The 17,199-nt window shown below is 46.5% G+C and overlaps 1 protein-coding gene across 1 annotated transcript in view; it reads right to left on the reverse strand.

The window, feature by feature from the left end:
* Window positions 1-709: 709 nt before the first annotated feature.
* SUSD3 (sushi domain containing 3) overlaps window positions 710-17,199 on the reverse strand; it is a 32,925-nt gene continuing 16,435 nt past the window's right edge. The window contains exons 2-5 of the mRNA XM_082768573.1: window positions 16,525-16,713; window positions 14,879-15,026; window positions 11,664-11,831; window positions 710-1,363 (exon numbers count right to left, since the gene is read on the reverse strand). Coding sequence (XP_082624699.1) covers window positions 1,153-1,363; window positions 11,664-11,831; window positions 14,879-15,026; window positions 16,525-16,713 — 716 coding nt within the window. The 3' untranslated portion in view covers window positions 710-1,152. The remainder of the gene's footprint in view (window positions 1,364-11,663; window positions 11,832-14,878; window positions 15,027-16,524; window positions 16,714-17,199) is intronic.

Below are 17,199 nucleotides of genomic sequence, written 5' to 3' on the forward strand. Positions count from 1 at the left end.
AGGGGATGCCTGAGTCATAGCAAGCAGGACAAACAATAAAACAATTACTGGGGCTTGCTGTAAGATCATGTTTCTGTCATGACAGGAACGTGACCGTACACCTGATGGGGGGAGAATAAATAACAATTCAACCCGAACGAATACAACCATATTGCAGCTATAAGATACACATGTGTGCATGTAAGCAGCAGAGTAAGAGCTGTATCAGCTACTTAACTATTCAAAACAGAAAAAAAAAAAATGAGAAAAAAAAAAACTAGGAGAAATACCTCACACAGCGAACGTACCGATAACAGGAAAGGAAGACACGTTTCCAAAAACCGCATTGTCCCTTTATTCAGTGCTACTCACGGCCATGCTGCAGGCATCGCTGAGCCCTGTGCGAGCGTCCTGACACCCCGTGCCTCCTGCTGCATGCAGCCGCCGCGAGCTGTGCTCGGCCGCAGCACTTGGCCCCACGTCGCCTTCCCACCTGCGCCACAGCTGCAGCGCGCCGTCAGGGCAGCACGAGCCATCGCTGCCCAGCAGTGGTGTCACCGGCAAGGTGGAGGGTCCTGCCGCAAGGCAAGGCACCCCTCTGTGTGCTGCACCTCCCGGACACACCGGCGGGCTGGGGATGTGCCCGTACTGCACCCCACCTGCCACGGCCTCTGAATACGTAGAAGATAAATCAAACAATACGGCCTTCCTTATGCAAAGCACAGGGGGCTGTTAATTAAAAACAACATTTTATTGTAGTTCTAACATACTATTGTGTAAAAATATGGGGGATTTTTCTTCCTGAAATGTTTACAAAAACACAGGTTAAAAGAAGGTTGTAATTTTATGTGTAATTATCGTCAGTGACTTTGTATGAGGCAAAGATACAAACCGGCTACCATTTCTCTCTAGAGGTACAGAAGAACGATATGATGCTTTTGCCATTGTCACAATACACAGCACACTGCAGAGGATGGCTGGTGATGGCCAGCCTCAACATTCATTATTTTAGTTATATCAAACCTTGAAGTATTTCCATTAAATAACCATCTTGGAGTATATAAAACTTTCAGATTCAAATGAGTAGTTAGCTTTCTGCGTTGTCTTTAAGGCACGTTATTTCTATCCAAATTTCATTTTGGTCCAGAGAAGCAAGTGTATTTCAGACATCAGCTATCCAGGTATCTGACAGCTAGGCTTGTTGTATCTATCCTTGTGTCCATACACTTCAACCACGTGTATTGTATTCACTGCATGTCCTGCAGCACTGTGTCCTGGTACCACCTGTCTCGCAGGTGCGCTGCTGCTGTTGAACTGGTGCAGCTGAACGTTGTCTTTGCTACGCCCGGGGGCTGCGATGTCCCGAGTCCACTCCTCCTGGAATCTGTAAGCATGAAGGAAAAAAAAAGTTTATTTCAGTTTCCTTTGCTCTAACAAGAATACAGAACTTTCCAGCGTGTTTTATTTGCACATCAGGCATACAACAGCTTGTGCTATAACATACAGGCTCACTTCTTCCCCCATTAAAAACAGTAGGCAGCAATGGGGCAAATAATTGTCTCTCTGTACAAGCTGATGAAAAAGACTGGTGAGGTTGGTTTTATCTGCAGCTGGGGCAGATGTCATTTGTTTGCCATAGAACAAGTCCCTGGGTTCAGTTTAATGCTGTGCTACCTAGACAATATTACTAAGAGCCCTTGAATGCTGAGAGTGGTGCATAGGGAAAGTCCTTGCTTGGCTAGCAGGACACTGCTGGGAGCTCAGCAGGTGGCTGTGCCCGAGAGGGGTGGTTGTTCTCTGCAGAACTGCTAATGATGCCTGCACGGTGCTGCCATGCCTTGGCTCCTGCCAGCCCTCGCTGCTGCTGCTGGACGTGCCGGGCAGTGGCAGGGTCCCCGCGGCAGGGCCAGCCCAGCTCCAGCAGCTGACCCGAGGTGGCTCACCGAGGAGCCTACTGCTGGGTGCAGCGGCAGCCGCACACCCACGGCCAGCAGCCCGGGCTCACCCTGTCGCCTGTGAGCAGCTGTTCGGGAAGCGCAGCCTGCCTGCGGCATTTACTGGCTGCACAAAGGCAGCAGCGCTCACAGGAAGGGTTGTCGTGCTCACATATAGGAACCCAGAGACCCACAGGGGAACAGCAGAAAATAACGACGTAGCTACCAAATAACCACAGCCTTGCTGCTCTGGTACAGACACCGCAGACATATCGTTCTTGAAGAGGACAATAAATCTTGCTCTTCGCTGGAAAGCTGTATTACAAAACTATTTGGGGCACAAACTACACTCGGGTAGTGTAAAGACACCTTAAACTACCTCTGCTTTTGATGGGAGAAGGCACCACATCAGCACAGACACAACATACCCGTGGTACCAAGGGGTGCCTGGGTTCGCAGGATTCACCCACCTGTGATTTGGACAACACAAAACTCATCTACCCATCAAAACAGTAACCTGGTGACATCTCACACTTTGCACTGACCACTGCACTGTTGTAACCTCTGTGTGCCAGCAAGCCCTCACGTGCCTTTGTGTCTGACAGCAGAACAACATCTGAGTTCCCCTGCGCTGCCTCATCTTCCACCAGGAAGAGCAGCTGTCTGCGGCAATGCTGACAGCCTTGGTGCCTAAAAGGAAGTCTTCTGACATACCCATGCTGTGCATATGGGTTCTTATACAGCAAGTAACTCCCTTCAGTCTTCTGGAGGTGGTAGTCAATAGTTACAAAACAAAAATCACATCAAAAGATCATGTACAGGGAGACGAACCAGGACAAAGTTCTGCACAGGGTAGACGAACCAGGACAAAGTTCTGCACAGGGTAGCTATAAACCCCTGGCAATAGCCCTGCCAGGATTATATTTCAAGTTTAGGTATTCTGGTTATTGCACAATAAGTAAAGCTTACTCCTGCAGAATTCACCCCATTCCAGTGTCTCCTGTAAAGCTGTGCATCGTGGGGCTGCAGTTACCCGCAGCACACGACCAATGCAAACTGGCTGAGAGTGCATGAGGACAGCCGTGCTCCTGGCCAAGCAGCCCGCTCCTTCCAGACCAGAAACTGGTAAGCTGCCCACGGGTTGAAACAGGTCTAGGATGAGATGACGGCAGGCACTCTGCTCTCACTGCTGCATTCAGATGCACCACACAAACACGAGGCTTAACTACTTCGTCTAGGAGCCTCAAGTTAAAAGCAAGAAGATAAACAGGGAGAAGATATCTTCAAGCAGTGTTTGAACCCTACAACCAATGGAGGGACGGTGAATTCAGTGGGGTTCTAGCTAGCAGAGGCTGAGGAGAGCTAAGCAAAGGGATGCAGAATTGAGAGGGGACAGATGAAGGTGCAGGGCTCCCCCCTGCACACACAGCTGTCAGACCAACAGCGGCTCCAGCTGCTGCTTCCACCCCCAGCAGCGTCCTGGGCTTTATCCAGGGACAGAGGAAACGTGGCCTCTTCCTACCACCTCCATTCTCCTTAAGGCCAGCTTCCAGCTGGGCTACTCCAAACCATCACAGTAAGTGGACCAGAAGTCCTCCCTGTGCTCTTACCTGGAAACATAAGTCCCTACAAGAACACCATATGCTGAATTTCCTATCTAGATTCTTGATACTTTACATTTGACAAGGATGGATGCAAGCGGCTTAGATAGCGGAGTGAGGCTTTCTTGGTTTGGTCGTTCTACTTTCTTTTTCACTGTATTTTTATTTCTACTATGTTAAGCAAACAGGAAACGTGTCCTGTAGCTCCTGAACAACTTAAGAAAGTACACTGTGAAGACACCTTGGTGGTGGGTGTACACAGCGACACTGGTACAACTGGGAGGGGAAATAAAGACAGATCTCCTGTCTGGGGAGACAAGCAGCCACCACACTGTCTGCCAGCGGTTTTAGGAGATCCACAAGGACCTCGCAAGGGGCTGGGGAGCTGATCCTAGCCCTCAGGGAAATGCTGTGAGCGGGACAGCCAAGCAGTGGGGCCATGGCAGTGCTGCCTGGTGCTGGCGCCAGCTTCGAGAAGAGATTTTTACACTGGAGGTTGGGAGGGGGGTTGTTTTTGCTGTATGCCTGGTGACTTTGTACAGTACTCTGGGGTAATAACGGAATCATTAGGAAAACAATAATAGCAGCTTTATTGAAAGCACATGGTGCTGGGCACACACCCTCCCCACTCATGGCAGTGGCAATTAAGACTGAAATTCAGAAATAGGTCACATTTAGCAGCTAGCTATTCTGCCTTTTGTGACAGGGCCCCAAGATGAAACCACAGCTCACTTCCTCTGCCTGGTGCTTCTTTGAAATAGGTGTGTCAGGAGGTGCTGGAGGACTCCAGCCTCTGAAAGCTGGGGGAAGCACAAAGCGCAGGAATAACAGATGTTGGGAAAATGAGTAGAGAAGCTCAGGGTGGGACAACTTGCAAGGGCAGGGATCTACAGAAAGGGCTTGAAAAGGAAACCTGTCCCTCTGCTGTGCCTTCGCCAGCTGGGTGTCCTCCCCTCCCCTCCTCAGTGCCATGCAGTCACCCCTCTTCTGCAGGGAACCAAACCAAACGCAGCACCCACGCTTCGCAGCCTTTCACTGCATGCTCCATGGAGCACAATTAATATCAATTAACATCAGTCCCCCACCTCTTCCTGCAGCAGCTGAGGAGCCCGCTGGTGGCTCTCCACAACCGGAGCCGTGCAGCAGAGCGGGGAGGGCCACATCCACGGCAGCGCAGGCTGACGAGGACGCCCTGCACACACCCTGAGCCATCTCACACACACCACGTCTTCGGGCAGCGGGACCTGTGGGGCTGAGCTCGGTATGCCTGGGCTTTCAGACAAACCTGAGCAATTCCTGACAGCAAGGCTGATCATAAAAGAAAACAGTGATTTTCTGGAGGGAGGGAGGGGTCTGGCCCTCAGGTAAACAGCCAATCTTCAAGTATAGCGAAGTATATAGCAACTATAGATAAATCAGTTTCCTCAGGAAAACACACTTTTTGCTGCCACGTACCCTGAAGGACTTTGAAAAACAAACAATGCAGGAACACAGCATCTTGAAATGCCAGAATAAAAAAAATATTTTCTTTACAAGAGATGTTGTAAAGGCCTGGAAACAGAAGCAGACATCACATCCGTCTAGACTGCGGGTATGCCAGACACAAAGTGTGGGGGTAACCCACACGTGGTTACCCCAACCATGGGCCCAGGTGGGAGCTCAGCTGCCCCTGCTGGGCTCAGAGGGGAAAAACTGAGCACAGAGCTGTCTCTATGTGCCACCAGAGTTGTCAGGACACAGCACAGAGAATTCAGGCAGAACCAGAGATCCAGCTGTGTGTGTAGGGGAAAGGCTTGATGACCTTTCACAAGGCAAAGGACTCTTCAGCCAGGCCCACAGCATTTGGACTTCTACTATGAAATTGAACCCACTGAAGATACAACCCAGTAGGAACTCCAAAAGCCTTCTGTAGCATTGCTAGATGCAGCAGACGCCTTTGGGGACCTCAAACCATCTTGCAAAGCTTGTAAGCTGCTATTGTAGATGGTTTGCTCCCGTGGTTCTTCCCCTGCTGCATCTTCCAGAGCTACAACTCCTGCTGGGGAGCTTTGACAGTCATTCTGGCTGGTCTGGTGGTGTTCTTTTTTCTTTTTTTTTTCTTGTTCTACTTTTGTTTTCCATCAAGCTTTGCAGCAGTTTGTCTCTCAGTATGGGCCTTTCTTCAAGTGTCGTCCCCTTTCACTGCGGTAAACCCACACAAGGCTATCCTGCAAGTGAAAGGTCATCAGCTCCCTCAGCTTGCTAATCTCTTCTGTTCATGTGTTCAGAGGGGAAGAGCAGCTGGGAAAGTGCCCTCAGGGGGCAGAGGGAAAGGTGGGAATGTGGCCATGTATTATTCCCCCGCTTGTCCATGCTTCTAGAGGTCCTTTGGCCTGCAGCCACACTCCTAAGCAAGCCTGGGCACACAGTAATGTTATTTAGAGCAACATCAGTTTCTGATTTGCGCCTCCCATGCAACCCCTCATAAAAGGTAGTGGAAAACTTCAACCATTATAGTCACTAAAATCAAAAGGAAAAAGAAAATGCACTTTGTTTTACTGTGGAGGCCAAAGCTATGAGCTAATTTCACCAACTCCACGTATGGATTCTTGGACTGACTCAAACGCCAGGCTGCCTCTCCTAAGAGCACGTTGGCTTTTTTTTTGGTTCATTTTTAGTTTTGCAAAATCTTTTCACTTGGACATCTTTGTTGTTGGACTGCCCTTACTTGCTTTTTGCCAGGTACACTGGTAATGCAGCTTGTAGTCAGAAAGGACTCTGGTACAAGAATTTCAGATACTAAAAATACCTTCTGTGGGAGAATATACTAGCCTGCTTCTCTGCAGAAGACATTTTTTCTTCCTGATAATAAGCTCCAGCTGTAGTGGATATCTGAAAGGAGGACTTTAAACCTACTGAGACATGGGCTTTTCCATTTGACTCACTCCTGCACTCAGATCACTACTTCATAGAGAATGTTTTATAACTTGGCCTAGAGCTGTGTAAAATAATTCACCTCAGCATAGCCCAAATCTTGAATGCATGGCTTCTTCCAAATGCTTCCACACCAGGGAAAAAAAAAAATCACCGAATTTCTTTGCTGCTCTTTAGATGTATTTTTGAGCTGGGCTAGTTTCTTTCTGGTTGTCCTCTTAGCTGACAGAAGATGAAAAGGAGTCAGTCTCCAGTTAAATTCAGCTCTTCCAAAGCGTGGAAAATACCGGACCATCAACTCTCCCTTGCAAAATAACAGCACAGCCCTGAGTCAAGGGGCCTAGCCCAGCACAGGTCACAGGCCTGCTATGCTGAAAAAGCAAAGAAAAGAGAGGCCTCCCTAGGTGTGGCCATTTCTTACCATAATTAGGAAGTTGACGGAAACTGAAACAAGTTCTCTCTGCTTTTTCTTACTACTACTTCTAAGCATTTCTCCTGGGACAGCTGTCTTTCTCATGTGCAGATGAACAATCGTGCTATGGCACAAGCAGCGTCTGTGTTTTTAGTGGCTGTGGATGCCAAACGCAGTTTGCTCTCACCATGGTTTTGTTAGATGGGGCACATTTTCGTGACTCCTCACAGAGGCAGGGCTAGCACTGCTTGCTTCATGGAAGAGGGGCGGCTGCTGTTTCAAGCTGCCGAACTTCTCTGCCTTAGCGCAGGCAGGGGATTGCAGGGATGACCTTGTCCCAGGGGACAGCTACACACAGCCCAGGGCAGCAGTACGCTAGGGTGACTCCGCTCTTCTTATCGACACTGGTGTCTTTAATATTCCCCCTTGCTGATGTTCACCTCCCTCTCTCAGGCACCATGAGCAGCTGGCACAGAGGCAGGACAGCGCCATTAGGCTCCTCGTTACTGACATGCTGCCTGTGCTGTGACGAGGCAGAGGACTGATGGCCCTGGCAGCCTCCTTGCCCACTGAGGTGTTTGCTGGGGATGGAGAAGGACTGCTTTTCTCAGGCAGTGCTTGCCCAGGTGAACTATCCCAGAGAAAGATTCTGTGGGTTCATTTTGGGAAGGAAAAATATTTTTTCATTAGAAAAGAACTTATTCAAAGCCAACATTTACTGCTTAGGAACATACCAATTTCAAAAAGCCTCTTAAATCCAGAATGGCATTTCACGTGCTAGCTCCTAGCAATACCAAATGTCCCTGTGAGACCCATGGTGACCGTCTAATCCAAAGCAGACGTGATGCTATCTGCTGTTTTGAGGAAGGTCTCTCACTTTGGATGAACTACTTAAACAATCCTGCTTTTGTTCTCACACAGAACTGGGAAGACTTAAATTTTAACGTGCTAGAGGCTGCAGAACACGATCCTGATTTTAGACTTCTCTCCGGCTGCACCCCTGCTGGGTGAGCTGCTCCCGGTACAGCCGGTGGTGACGAGCCCTGCCTCTGCCTCGCCACCTCCCGGGACTGCTCCGCAGGCTGCCGGGCACTGCTCTCCTCTGGCTGCAGGCACAGAGCTGCAGCTAATCTCCCTCCCGGAGCTGACAGACCCTTTCCTTGAGCTAATCTGTCTCCAGCCCCTGCAACCCGCAGCAACCTGCTATCTCTGTTCCAGGCTCCAAACATCTGAGAAGCAACGCGGGGTAAAACACGTCCCTCCCAGCAGTCCTGCACCTTGTAGCTTGCCGTTCCCTACTCAATGTTAGTTAACTATTCAAACATTATAAAAGAGTAAACATGCTGTAAATGCTTGCAGCTCCTGCATGTAAGAGCTTCTGCTACAATTTGATTTTTTTAAATCTCCTTATGGTTCCTTATATCCACTCCAAAGAGGTGGCATCCACAGAGACTACGCCGTAATGATCCCAGGTACTCATGGACATATTTCTCAGCATTTTAAAGCAATTTGTTCATGCACCCAAGAAGCCAGAATGGGGTTCATTATAATTACAGTAGTTGTCATTAAAATTCAATGTTTCCCAGCAAAACTACATATTCATCACATTTGTTCCAAGCTTCAAACACAAGGGGGAAAAGGACCTCATTTCATGTCAGGCAGGCCCAGAACAACGCACTGGAGCCTCTGCTGTCCAACAGCTGGGCTCCTGTATTATTTATAACTTTTGTGTCAGCATTCTGGATCTCTGATATGGCACCTCATTACAGTCAAAATTATCTCATCAGCAAACGAAGGCATCACTTTAACAGATTATAGTGTTTTACTCCTTACTCTATAAAACATAACCAATGCCTTACCTGCCTGGAAGAACTGGCTTTTTATTTTATTTATTCCTACAGTATTTTTGTAGAGTGGCAAACCAAGATGTTACAGTTAGTCCCTAGACCTATTTCAATTAAATCTGAAAGGCAGCATAACCTACATCCTTGTCTAGCCAAAAATAGGCAGAGACACACTCAAGAGGGTTTTCTTCAAGGGTGGAGGCATTCCCAACTCTTCTAGACCAAAGCAGCACAACAACCTTCTGCACAGAAGGGAAATGCCATGGTAAAAACGGCGTCACTCGCTGATCCTCCGCCTGCCCTTCCGGGGCGAGGAGCCCAGTGCCACATCGCCCACCATGACCCAGAGACATCCTGGCAGCCCTCAGGAAAATGGCAGGCTGACAAGTGGCGGCCTCCCATCCTTCTTAGTGCAGCTCCTTACGAGAAAAACAAAGCAGGATTCCCAACTCCACTAGAGGCCTAGCAGTATGTTGCACAAATTCCTCCAGGTGTCTGAAACATTAGCACAAGTTAAATTACCTTTCGGTTTGTTCATGACCACGTACGCACACTTCAGTTCCTAGACAATATATTTAAGTTTTCTTCTGGGCTCGCTTGCCCTCGTACTTGCTGTGTTTTCCAACCACGCCAAATGCCTTTGCCCACTGCCCCGGACAATGCAGGCCGTAAGACCGCGGCACTGCACACACAGGTAGGAAACGCCTCAGACAGAGGCTGCCAACAGCATGCTTCCCGTTAAATGGAGAAAGGCACCACATAAATAACTGGGCAGTAAACATCTCTCAGGCCAGCAGTCCTCACAGCACGAGCTCCACCTGCCCCATGCCGTCCTGCTGCTGGCAGCAGGGCCCGGGCACCCAATGGGGAGACCTGGCCTGATGGCTACGCACAGAAATGAAGCCTTGCAAGCGAAGCACAGAGCTGACAGACCACCTGCCATCTTCCAGATGTGGCATGAGAGGCAACAGCATAATTTCCTGTGCACTTATGTGTATTTAACAGAATTAAACAGCAGAAATGAACACCTTCACTAACCCTGATTAGATAGATCTTATTTGGGTGAAGAAAGGAAGTGTGGCACGAACAGATAACAGGTCATGCTTGTTCCTAGAGTGATTCCAAGACAGTTTTATTAAGTCTGTAACAGCTGAAATGCCATTTTTATCTCTGATTAGAAGCAGCTTCCACTCTGTGGAGGACTATGCTAGACTGTGGGCTCTGGTGTACACAGCCTGATACACCAGCTCTTCTGGCTGATTTTTGCTCTAGCTAGCGATTTGCCAGGATCACAGCACCTCTGCACCACGAAGTCCAGCAGGTCTTGATTAACAATGGCTCTTGTGTACCAGAAGGGTGGTAATGCACACCGGTGCTGAACGCGGCATCTGCATTGTTCCGTGCCGGAAAACCAAAGAGCTCACAGGAGCTTTATCCTCCTGCCCTCTGCATTTTCCCACTGGAGAGCTATACGCTCTCCATTTCTCTAAAGAAATGATAAAATTGTTGACATCTGGCCCCAGAGAAGCTGCTTATCCAGAAGAATTGTATATTCCCTGCTACTTTCAGTTAAGATGTACAGTATTAGGTAAACATAATACAACAGCTTCTGCCCTGTGGAGTGGTGCAGATAAGAGCCAGAAGGAGCTTGAGGCTCTAGCAGAGCACTCACCCCTGTGGACAGCCCTCTGTAAGTTTATCCATTTTATTTTAAAAGCAGATTATACTTTTACAAAGCATTTGCATTGTAACAGATTGAAGTTGCCCAAAATTAAAAGTTGCATCCTGAATCTTCTGAAAACTGTCTAGGTTATAATCATCATTTAATTAGGTTTATACATCTTTCGAAGTCACCCAAAGCTAGGAGTTGATTAAACAGCCATCAGACTTCTGTGTAAATGCTCCATTTGAATATAATTTCCAGCTGCACTGTGACATGGAAGTAGTTTTATAATTTGCACAAAGTTGTTTTCAGCAGGTAACCATTGCAAATCACAGTTACTGCTGTACATAAAAGCTGTACAAGCAAGCAGTGAATTAAAAATAAACAAGGATGCACATGATGATGAAGCAGAACTCAAAGGGCATCAAAAACACAACGGCATGTATTTATATGGATGGTAATAGCAAAACAGTGATTAGAATTTGACACGCATTCATTTTTCTATTTTTCATTTGTTAGCAACAACACATCTGGACACACTCAGAGAGATTTTGAACAAAATGTATGTCTGCTCACCATGAATGCATCCATGCTACAGGGTGCACATCTTTTCAGCTTGGCCATTTCTTTGCCACACGGTCAAGGTTCTCACCCTGGTGGCATTTATGCTGCAGCTGCACCCAGCAGCTGAGGATCCCATTGTGCTTGTCCTGGACACACTGATAATGAAATATTTCTCCAGGGAGCTCTCACAGTCACTGAGGGACCGACACTAGCACTCGGTGCTCACCTTGGGCTGCAGCACAGCCCCAGCTGCCCTGGCTAGCTCCTCTCTTAAGGCTCTTAGGCAAGCTGGCACCTTGATGCCACGCAACAGCAATGCCCAGCGACTTACCTGCTACAGTTTAGCATCAACTTAACAAAGCCAATTAAAAGCCTCTCTCTCCTTAATCTGGCACAACCTTCTCTGCAGACAAGACTTCACCAAGCACCAGTGAAAGACAACAGGCAGGTGAAAGAAGCTAAGTGCTGGGTGGAGGTCACGCTCAGCTTTTCTGCCATGCCACCTTTGGGTAACTCCCACAGGGCAGGCAAGTTCAAAGAAACCCCTTCGGTTTGCCCCAGTGAGCAAACCCTGCCTGCACTAACAAAGCACACAAGGCAGCAGAGCCTGCCCCAAGCACAGCTGCCCCCAGCGCACACCCTGGCTGTACATGGCAGCACATCCTCCCCAGGGGCAGTCCCCTCAATGCATCATTGACAAAACCCAAACGTTCTTCAAACTCATTCAAACCCAGTACATTTTAAAAGCCTTACCTGTAGAAGCCTTGGTTATCATATGCCATGTTAGTCATGTCATCAAATACAGATTTATTCCTAAGTTTCTTGTTGTTGTTGTTGTTATTTCTTCCTTTATAACCAAAGTAAGCAGCTTGCATGTTCTCTAGTTCTTCAGTTCTGAGCTGGTACCACAGCTGCATATCTCTGTGAATAAAGCGAAGGGTAAAACACAGTACTGCAATAAACAACTACATATCTGAGCTTTTATCTGACCACAGCCCTCCTTCACCAGAGTTTAAATCTAAACCTGTGTCTACTGAGGACAGCATTTAAATACCCACTGAACTTCAAGTGCAAGCCAATTTTTCAGAAACTTAGATATCTCCTTCCCTTAAGGGACAGTGTGTCTTAAATAACATGAATATTGTTCTGTAAAATTGTGTTCTTTTAAGTATTATCTAGCATTCCTCAAAAATAAAATAAACAAAAAAACAAACAAAAAAAAGCCAACAAAAACACCATCAACAAAGAGCAATTGTCTTACAAGCACCTGTGGATAGTTCAAAGGAACAAAACCCCAGTAATTAAATCTATTTGACTCAGTTGTTTATGTTTTGTTTTTTTTCAATAATACAGAAAGTCACTTCAGGAATGGTCTTGTGTCAACGTTCTTTATAGACACCTTTATCAGTGACACCACACCAGGCCAGATCCTGTTGTACATGAAGAGACTACAGAACATTACCTTCTTATGAAATAAATTATTGGGAAAAAAATATTTTCTGTGAATTTTTGCAGCAGTGCCATTCCAAAGGATTCAAAAATCACCAGGCATGTTTAACAGATGAACTGGAGGAAGTAATTACTGTCTTTGTTAAGGGTAGGGCTTGTTCGGTTGCCTTCAGAATTTTCTTCTGGATATGCTCAAGGTACTTCTCACGCTGCGCACTACAGCTCTGGGTTTAAAAAAAATCACAATTGCTTTTCTTGTTTTTAAAAGAAGTCTAAGATTCACACAGTCACAGACATTCACACTAGCTGTTGGGACAAGATTAAGATGGTTGGAACAAGACTCTGAGAGTTGGCAATGCTGATTTTCACGTCTTTTCTGTCCTCTCGGGATGCAGTTCTGCTTCTACCAAAGAAAACGGGCACTACACTTGTGCAGCAGGACAAGCTCTGTGGGGAGGCCACGTTATGTGAGGATGTTCAGAAGCTTTTGTCCATTGTCTCTCCAAATGCAGGGTACAGCACAGGATGGCACGTCCTGCTGGCACTTCAAAGATCATCAGATATCTTAGAAGACAGGCTTCTAGGCAGAGGTGACCTTTTTTAATAGGTCTACTAACAGAGCCCAAAAAAAGCATACAGGCAGACTTCAAAGCCAAAGGCCAACTGAGGACGCCTTCCCTGCTCCGCAGGAACGGACTGCCTTTCTGTCGGAGGGGGTCTAAGAGACACTTCCTTAACCAGCCCCCTCCCAAGTGTCCTCAGCTTGTATCATCAGACCTGCAGCTTCTTTTCAGATTAGGAAATGCTTTGTGCATCCAGAAGCTAGTCCACATTTTCCAACTACATCAGCTGACCTGAAACAAGAGATTGTCTGTACGTGCAGACCCTCACTTGCCCAAGCTCCCAGACCCTCCTGGCCGCAGTGAGGCGAACACCGCAGGCAGGTCATCTGGCATTTGGGTGCACAGGCTGCAAGCTGAGAAAGTTTCGTGCCAGGATGCGATACTCTTTCTCACATAACACAGTTTCTGTATGATCTCAGTTGTTTTCTAACAGGGGGCCAGACCACACAGCTCCTGCCATGCTTCCACAGAGCACTGCAGCACCACAGCCAGTCCTGCACCGCTGGCTCAAGGGACAGGAGGAAGGACAGAGGGCAGCAGTGAACCGAGAAGCCTGCAGCAAAGAGAATCATTTTATGCCCTGATGACAGAACTGGGTCAAAATGTCCAGCGTAAAGGTCTTTTCCTTTTGTAAGAAAGAAATACCAAGACTTCAAAGTCATGTGAATGGCTAATTTTTGACAAAACTTCATTTAAAATAAATGAAGAATGAGGACTTTGATATGAACAGTCTTATCAAAAAGAAAAGCAGCAATTCTACAAGAGTCAGTCATCCCTTTCATTTCAAAAATTATTTCATGCTGTCAGTGAAAACTTAATACTAGGAATGACACCAAAAGACTTTTTTGCCGTGCAAAATCCTTTCAAGGGGAATAGAAAGTCTGTATTTTGGTTACAGTCAGATTTTGAAATTACAGAATTTCCCCCCAAAGAGAAAGTCTGGCTCCCACACAGCTTTAGATAAAACACAGCCTGGAGCACAGAGACCTTCACTTGTGCCTTCCTCAATCTCTCTCTACTTCACCGCTGCCTCACCTCAATTCAAACACTTATTGGGAACAAAAGGTGGTCAAAAATCAACAAAAGTGCAGCTTACTGGCTTGAGATGGGGTGCAGCCATCCCACTGAACTACATGAAGTTTGGGGAACAGTGAGCTGGAAAAGTGAGAGGGAAATAAGAAGGAGGAGTATGAAGAAAACTTCGTGCAGCACATGAGTTTGAGTGGATGCTCTCATGAACTACTGCTGCTTGGCTTCAGCGATGGTCCCTCCATCACCCTTCACACTGAGTTTTTATAAAGGACTGGATGAGTGAGTTTTACTTCTTCCCTTGCCTGTTTGTAATTCTGCCCAGTGTCTTGTGCTTCGAGCCATATGACAAAATCCTATGTCTTTCCTTTCCAGCACTCGTTTGTCGCATCTTTGTGACAGCTCTAAGTAGATTTTGCAGATGGTGAGGGCTTTGATGGTTTTGACATACGTTGATTAAATTTCCCAGCAGAGTTCAACAAAAGCAAAGGAAAAAAGGAAAGAGAGGGAAGAAAAGAAGGGAAAATACAGCCAAACCTAAATAATTCAAGGCGAGAAAGATTGGGACAGCAAATCAGACTTGTACATTCAGTTCCTGCATAATTTTGGGTAAATCCAGATTTGCCCAGGCCCACTTAAGTCATCCAATATTAACAGAAATTAGGTGCCTAAATAGTCTTGAATTCTAAGCCTTTCTACACATACAGTCTAATCTATAAATGAAGAATTTGAAGTAATTAATATCACTGTAGTGTTGTAAGCATCAAGCCCTGAAATGGAACTTTAAAGTTCCCTGCTCTCACAGCAATGGGGTCCACATGATGTACACATCTTAATGACAGTTTTAAAAGCCTTTTCTTGACGTACCTTTCAGTCCTCCTCCTTTCATTTTTCTTCACACACTTGATGAGACAACAGGTTAAAAAAGCCATAGACATCAGCAGAATGATGGCACAGCTCACGATGGAGGCAATCACTGCGACCTTAAATCCAAAAGTCTCATATTTTGATATGGCTGCAGCAAACCAAACACAAAAGCACATTTCTGAGGTCAGCATGTTTATCCCTCTCTCTCGCATTTTCATTAAACCATGCTGAAACCTATCTGTTTCACACTTCTGCTAATAATAGTTTAGTGAGGATTTTCACCTCAGTATATGTTATCAAAGTATCTTGGCTTCAACTTAAAGCTATGCAGGCCTTAAATTGGGCTATTTAAAAATCCCCTGTTTATAAGCCGCTAATGAATTGTTCACAAGTATTTTAGCACTGCAATTAATTAAACACAATGCCTTTAGCACTGCAGTAGCTAAAAAGCACAACTTCATCAGTATATCAAATGCAGATGAGCTGCCAGACTCTTTTAATCAATGGTTAACAAGGAGTGGAGCCGCAAGCTCAAATACTGAAAAGGGTATGTTGGTTTAAAGAAGCCCTTTATAACAAGAATGGCTCTGTACTATGATTATCCTATTTGGCAGGCAGTGACCAAACACACCAAGTCTTCCTCTGCTCGGGGAAGGATAGCAGATGGAAGGAAGGGTATCTGTAGGGCTCCATGTTCACAGTGATCTGACGCTGGAAATGAATTATCCAGACAAAAGGAGGAGTGGGAATGTGGTGTGGCACAGCTAATGCAGATCTCTGCCAACTCATTCTGAGCACTAAACCTTATCTTGCTTCAAAACTCGTCTAGTTCTTCCAACAACACGAATACCAGCTCCAGGAACGGTTCAGCGGAGCTCCACACAAAGCTTTCTGCTGCAGCAGCTTCTCAAGGGGAGGATTTCTCTCATTTCTTTAATGGGGTCACTTAAACCAGAGATAAGAATAGCTGCGTTTCAGAAGGACTGATAAGTGTGTAAGAGAGCTACCCAACTACCAATGATTTTAAATGATACACAGTCTGAGATACAGACTGAGCTTCTCAATTCAAACACCACAAAGCTTAGAGGTACCATGTATTAGAGTTTTCCTAGAGTCTGCTTCTAGTCAAATTACTAAGAAGGAGCACAGCATGAAAGGTAGGCAATGCTGTTGCCTTTCAAACAATATTTGTTAATACGGTAACTTTCCCATGCAGCTGCTCACAGGCAGCAACCTAAAATTGCTCAAAAATATCATTGTGTTTCTTTCACAGCAAACCTTCAGAAAAGCATGCCAGCGGATTAGAGGGTTTGCAAATATGTTTGCAGATTGGTTGGCCATATCTGCACATTTTCTAAAGAAGAACAGCCACGGAGCGACGCTTATTCTGGATGCAACACTACTGGAGGCAGTGACGTAAGGCCAGGCATAAATCTGACAGTCTTTTCTGTGTCATGATAATTGATGATGTCAGAACACATTTGGAGTGCAATTACAGTCAAGAGGGGCAACTTTGAAGGAAATTGAATTTGTCTTTTTCCTTGTGCAGATGTCTAGAATTAATCCTCACGTTGCAGGAGATACGTGGGACAAAATAAATACACAGTGGCCTGGAGGGACTGGAAATTGTTTAGGAAGACCCTTACGCTTGCAGGAGGGCACGCCTGCTGTCCACTGGGTCCCGTTCCCTTTCCACACACAGGTGATGACGCCTGGCCCCTCCAGCTGGTGCTCGGCTGAGCACTGGAAGGCGATGACCGTCCCCACCGCGGTGCCGTTGCCGTGAATGATCTCCAGTGTGCCAAGCTGGGGAGGAAATATGCGGCTGCACTGCCCTGCAGAATGAAAACAAAGCAAAACAATGCAACACAAGAGCCACAAGTGAAGGCTCACCTCAATTTAAATCAGTCCAAGTTGCTGGGTAAAACAAAGAGCACACCTCTGGCAGGGCAGCGCTGCCTGCTCTGCCAAGCACCAGCCCAAGGCCAAAACCCCATCAGCGCCATTCAGCAGTCCCGCTGTTCTCATCCCAGCACAAAGGGAGCTGTACTCATCCTGCAACAGTATCTACTTAGTCTGTTACATACTAAAAACTTAAAAAGAAAAAAAAAAAAAAAAAAAGAAAAAAAAAAGGCAAAAAAAACACCAAACTTAGTCTATGAGTAGCCTGGTCACCTACCGATTCCCATCTTGCTTGACTCCAAGTGTTAATAAGCACTCAGGCTGGCATCTTCCATGCAGGGAATATTCATAACACAGCCTCCCTATGCAGCCTTCCCAGGATCCAATGGCCTGATCACATACTTCAGCCTTCCAGCCTC

This window comes from Aythya marila (genome assembly GCF_965140915.1).
Source record: "Aythya marila genome assembly, chromosome: 10".
In the NCBI taxonomy this organism is placed as follows: domain Eukaryota; kingdom Metazoa; phylum Chordata; class Aves; order Anseriformes; family Anatidae; genus Aythya; species Aythya marila.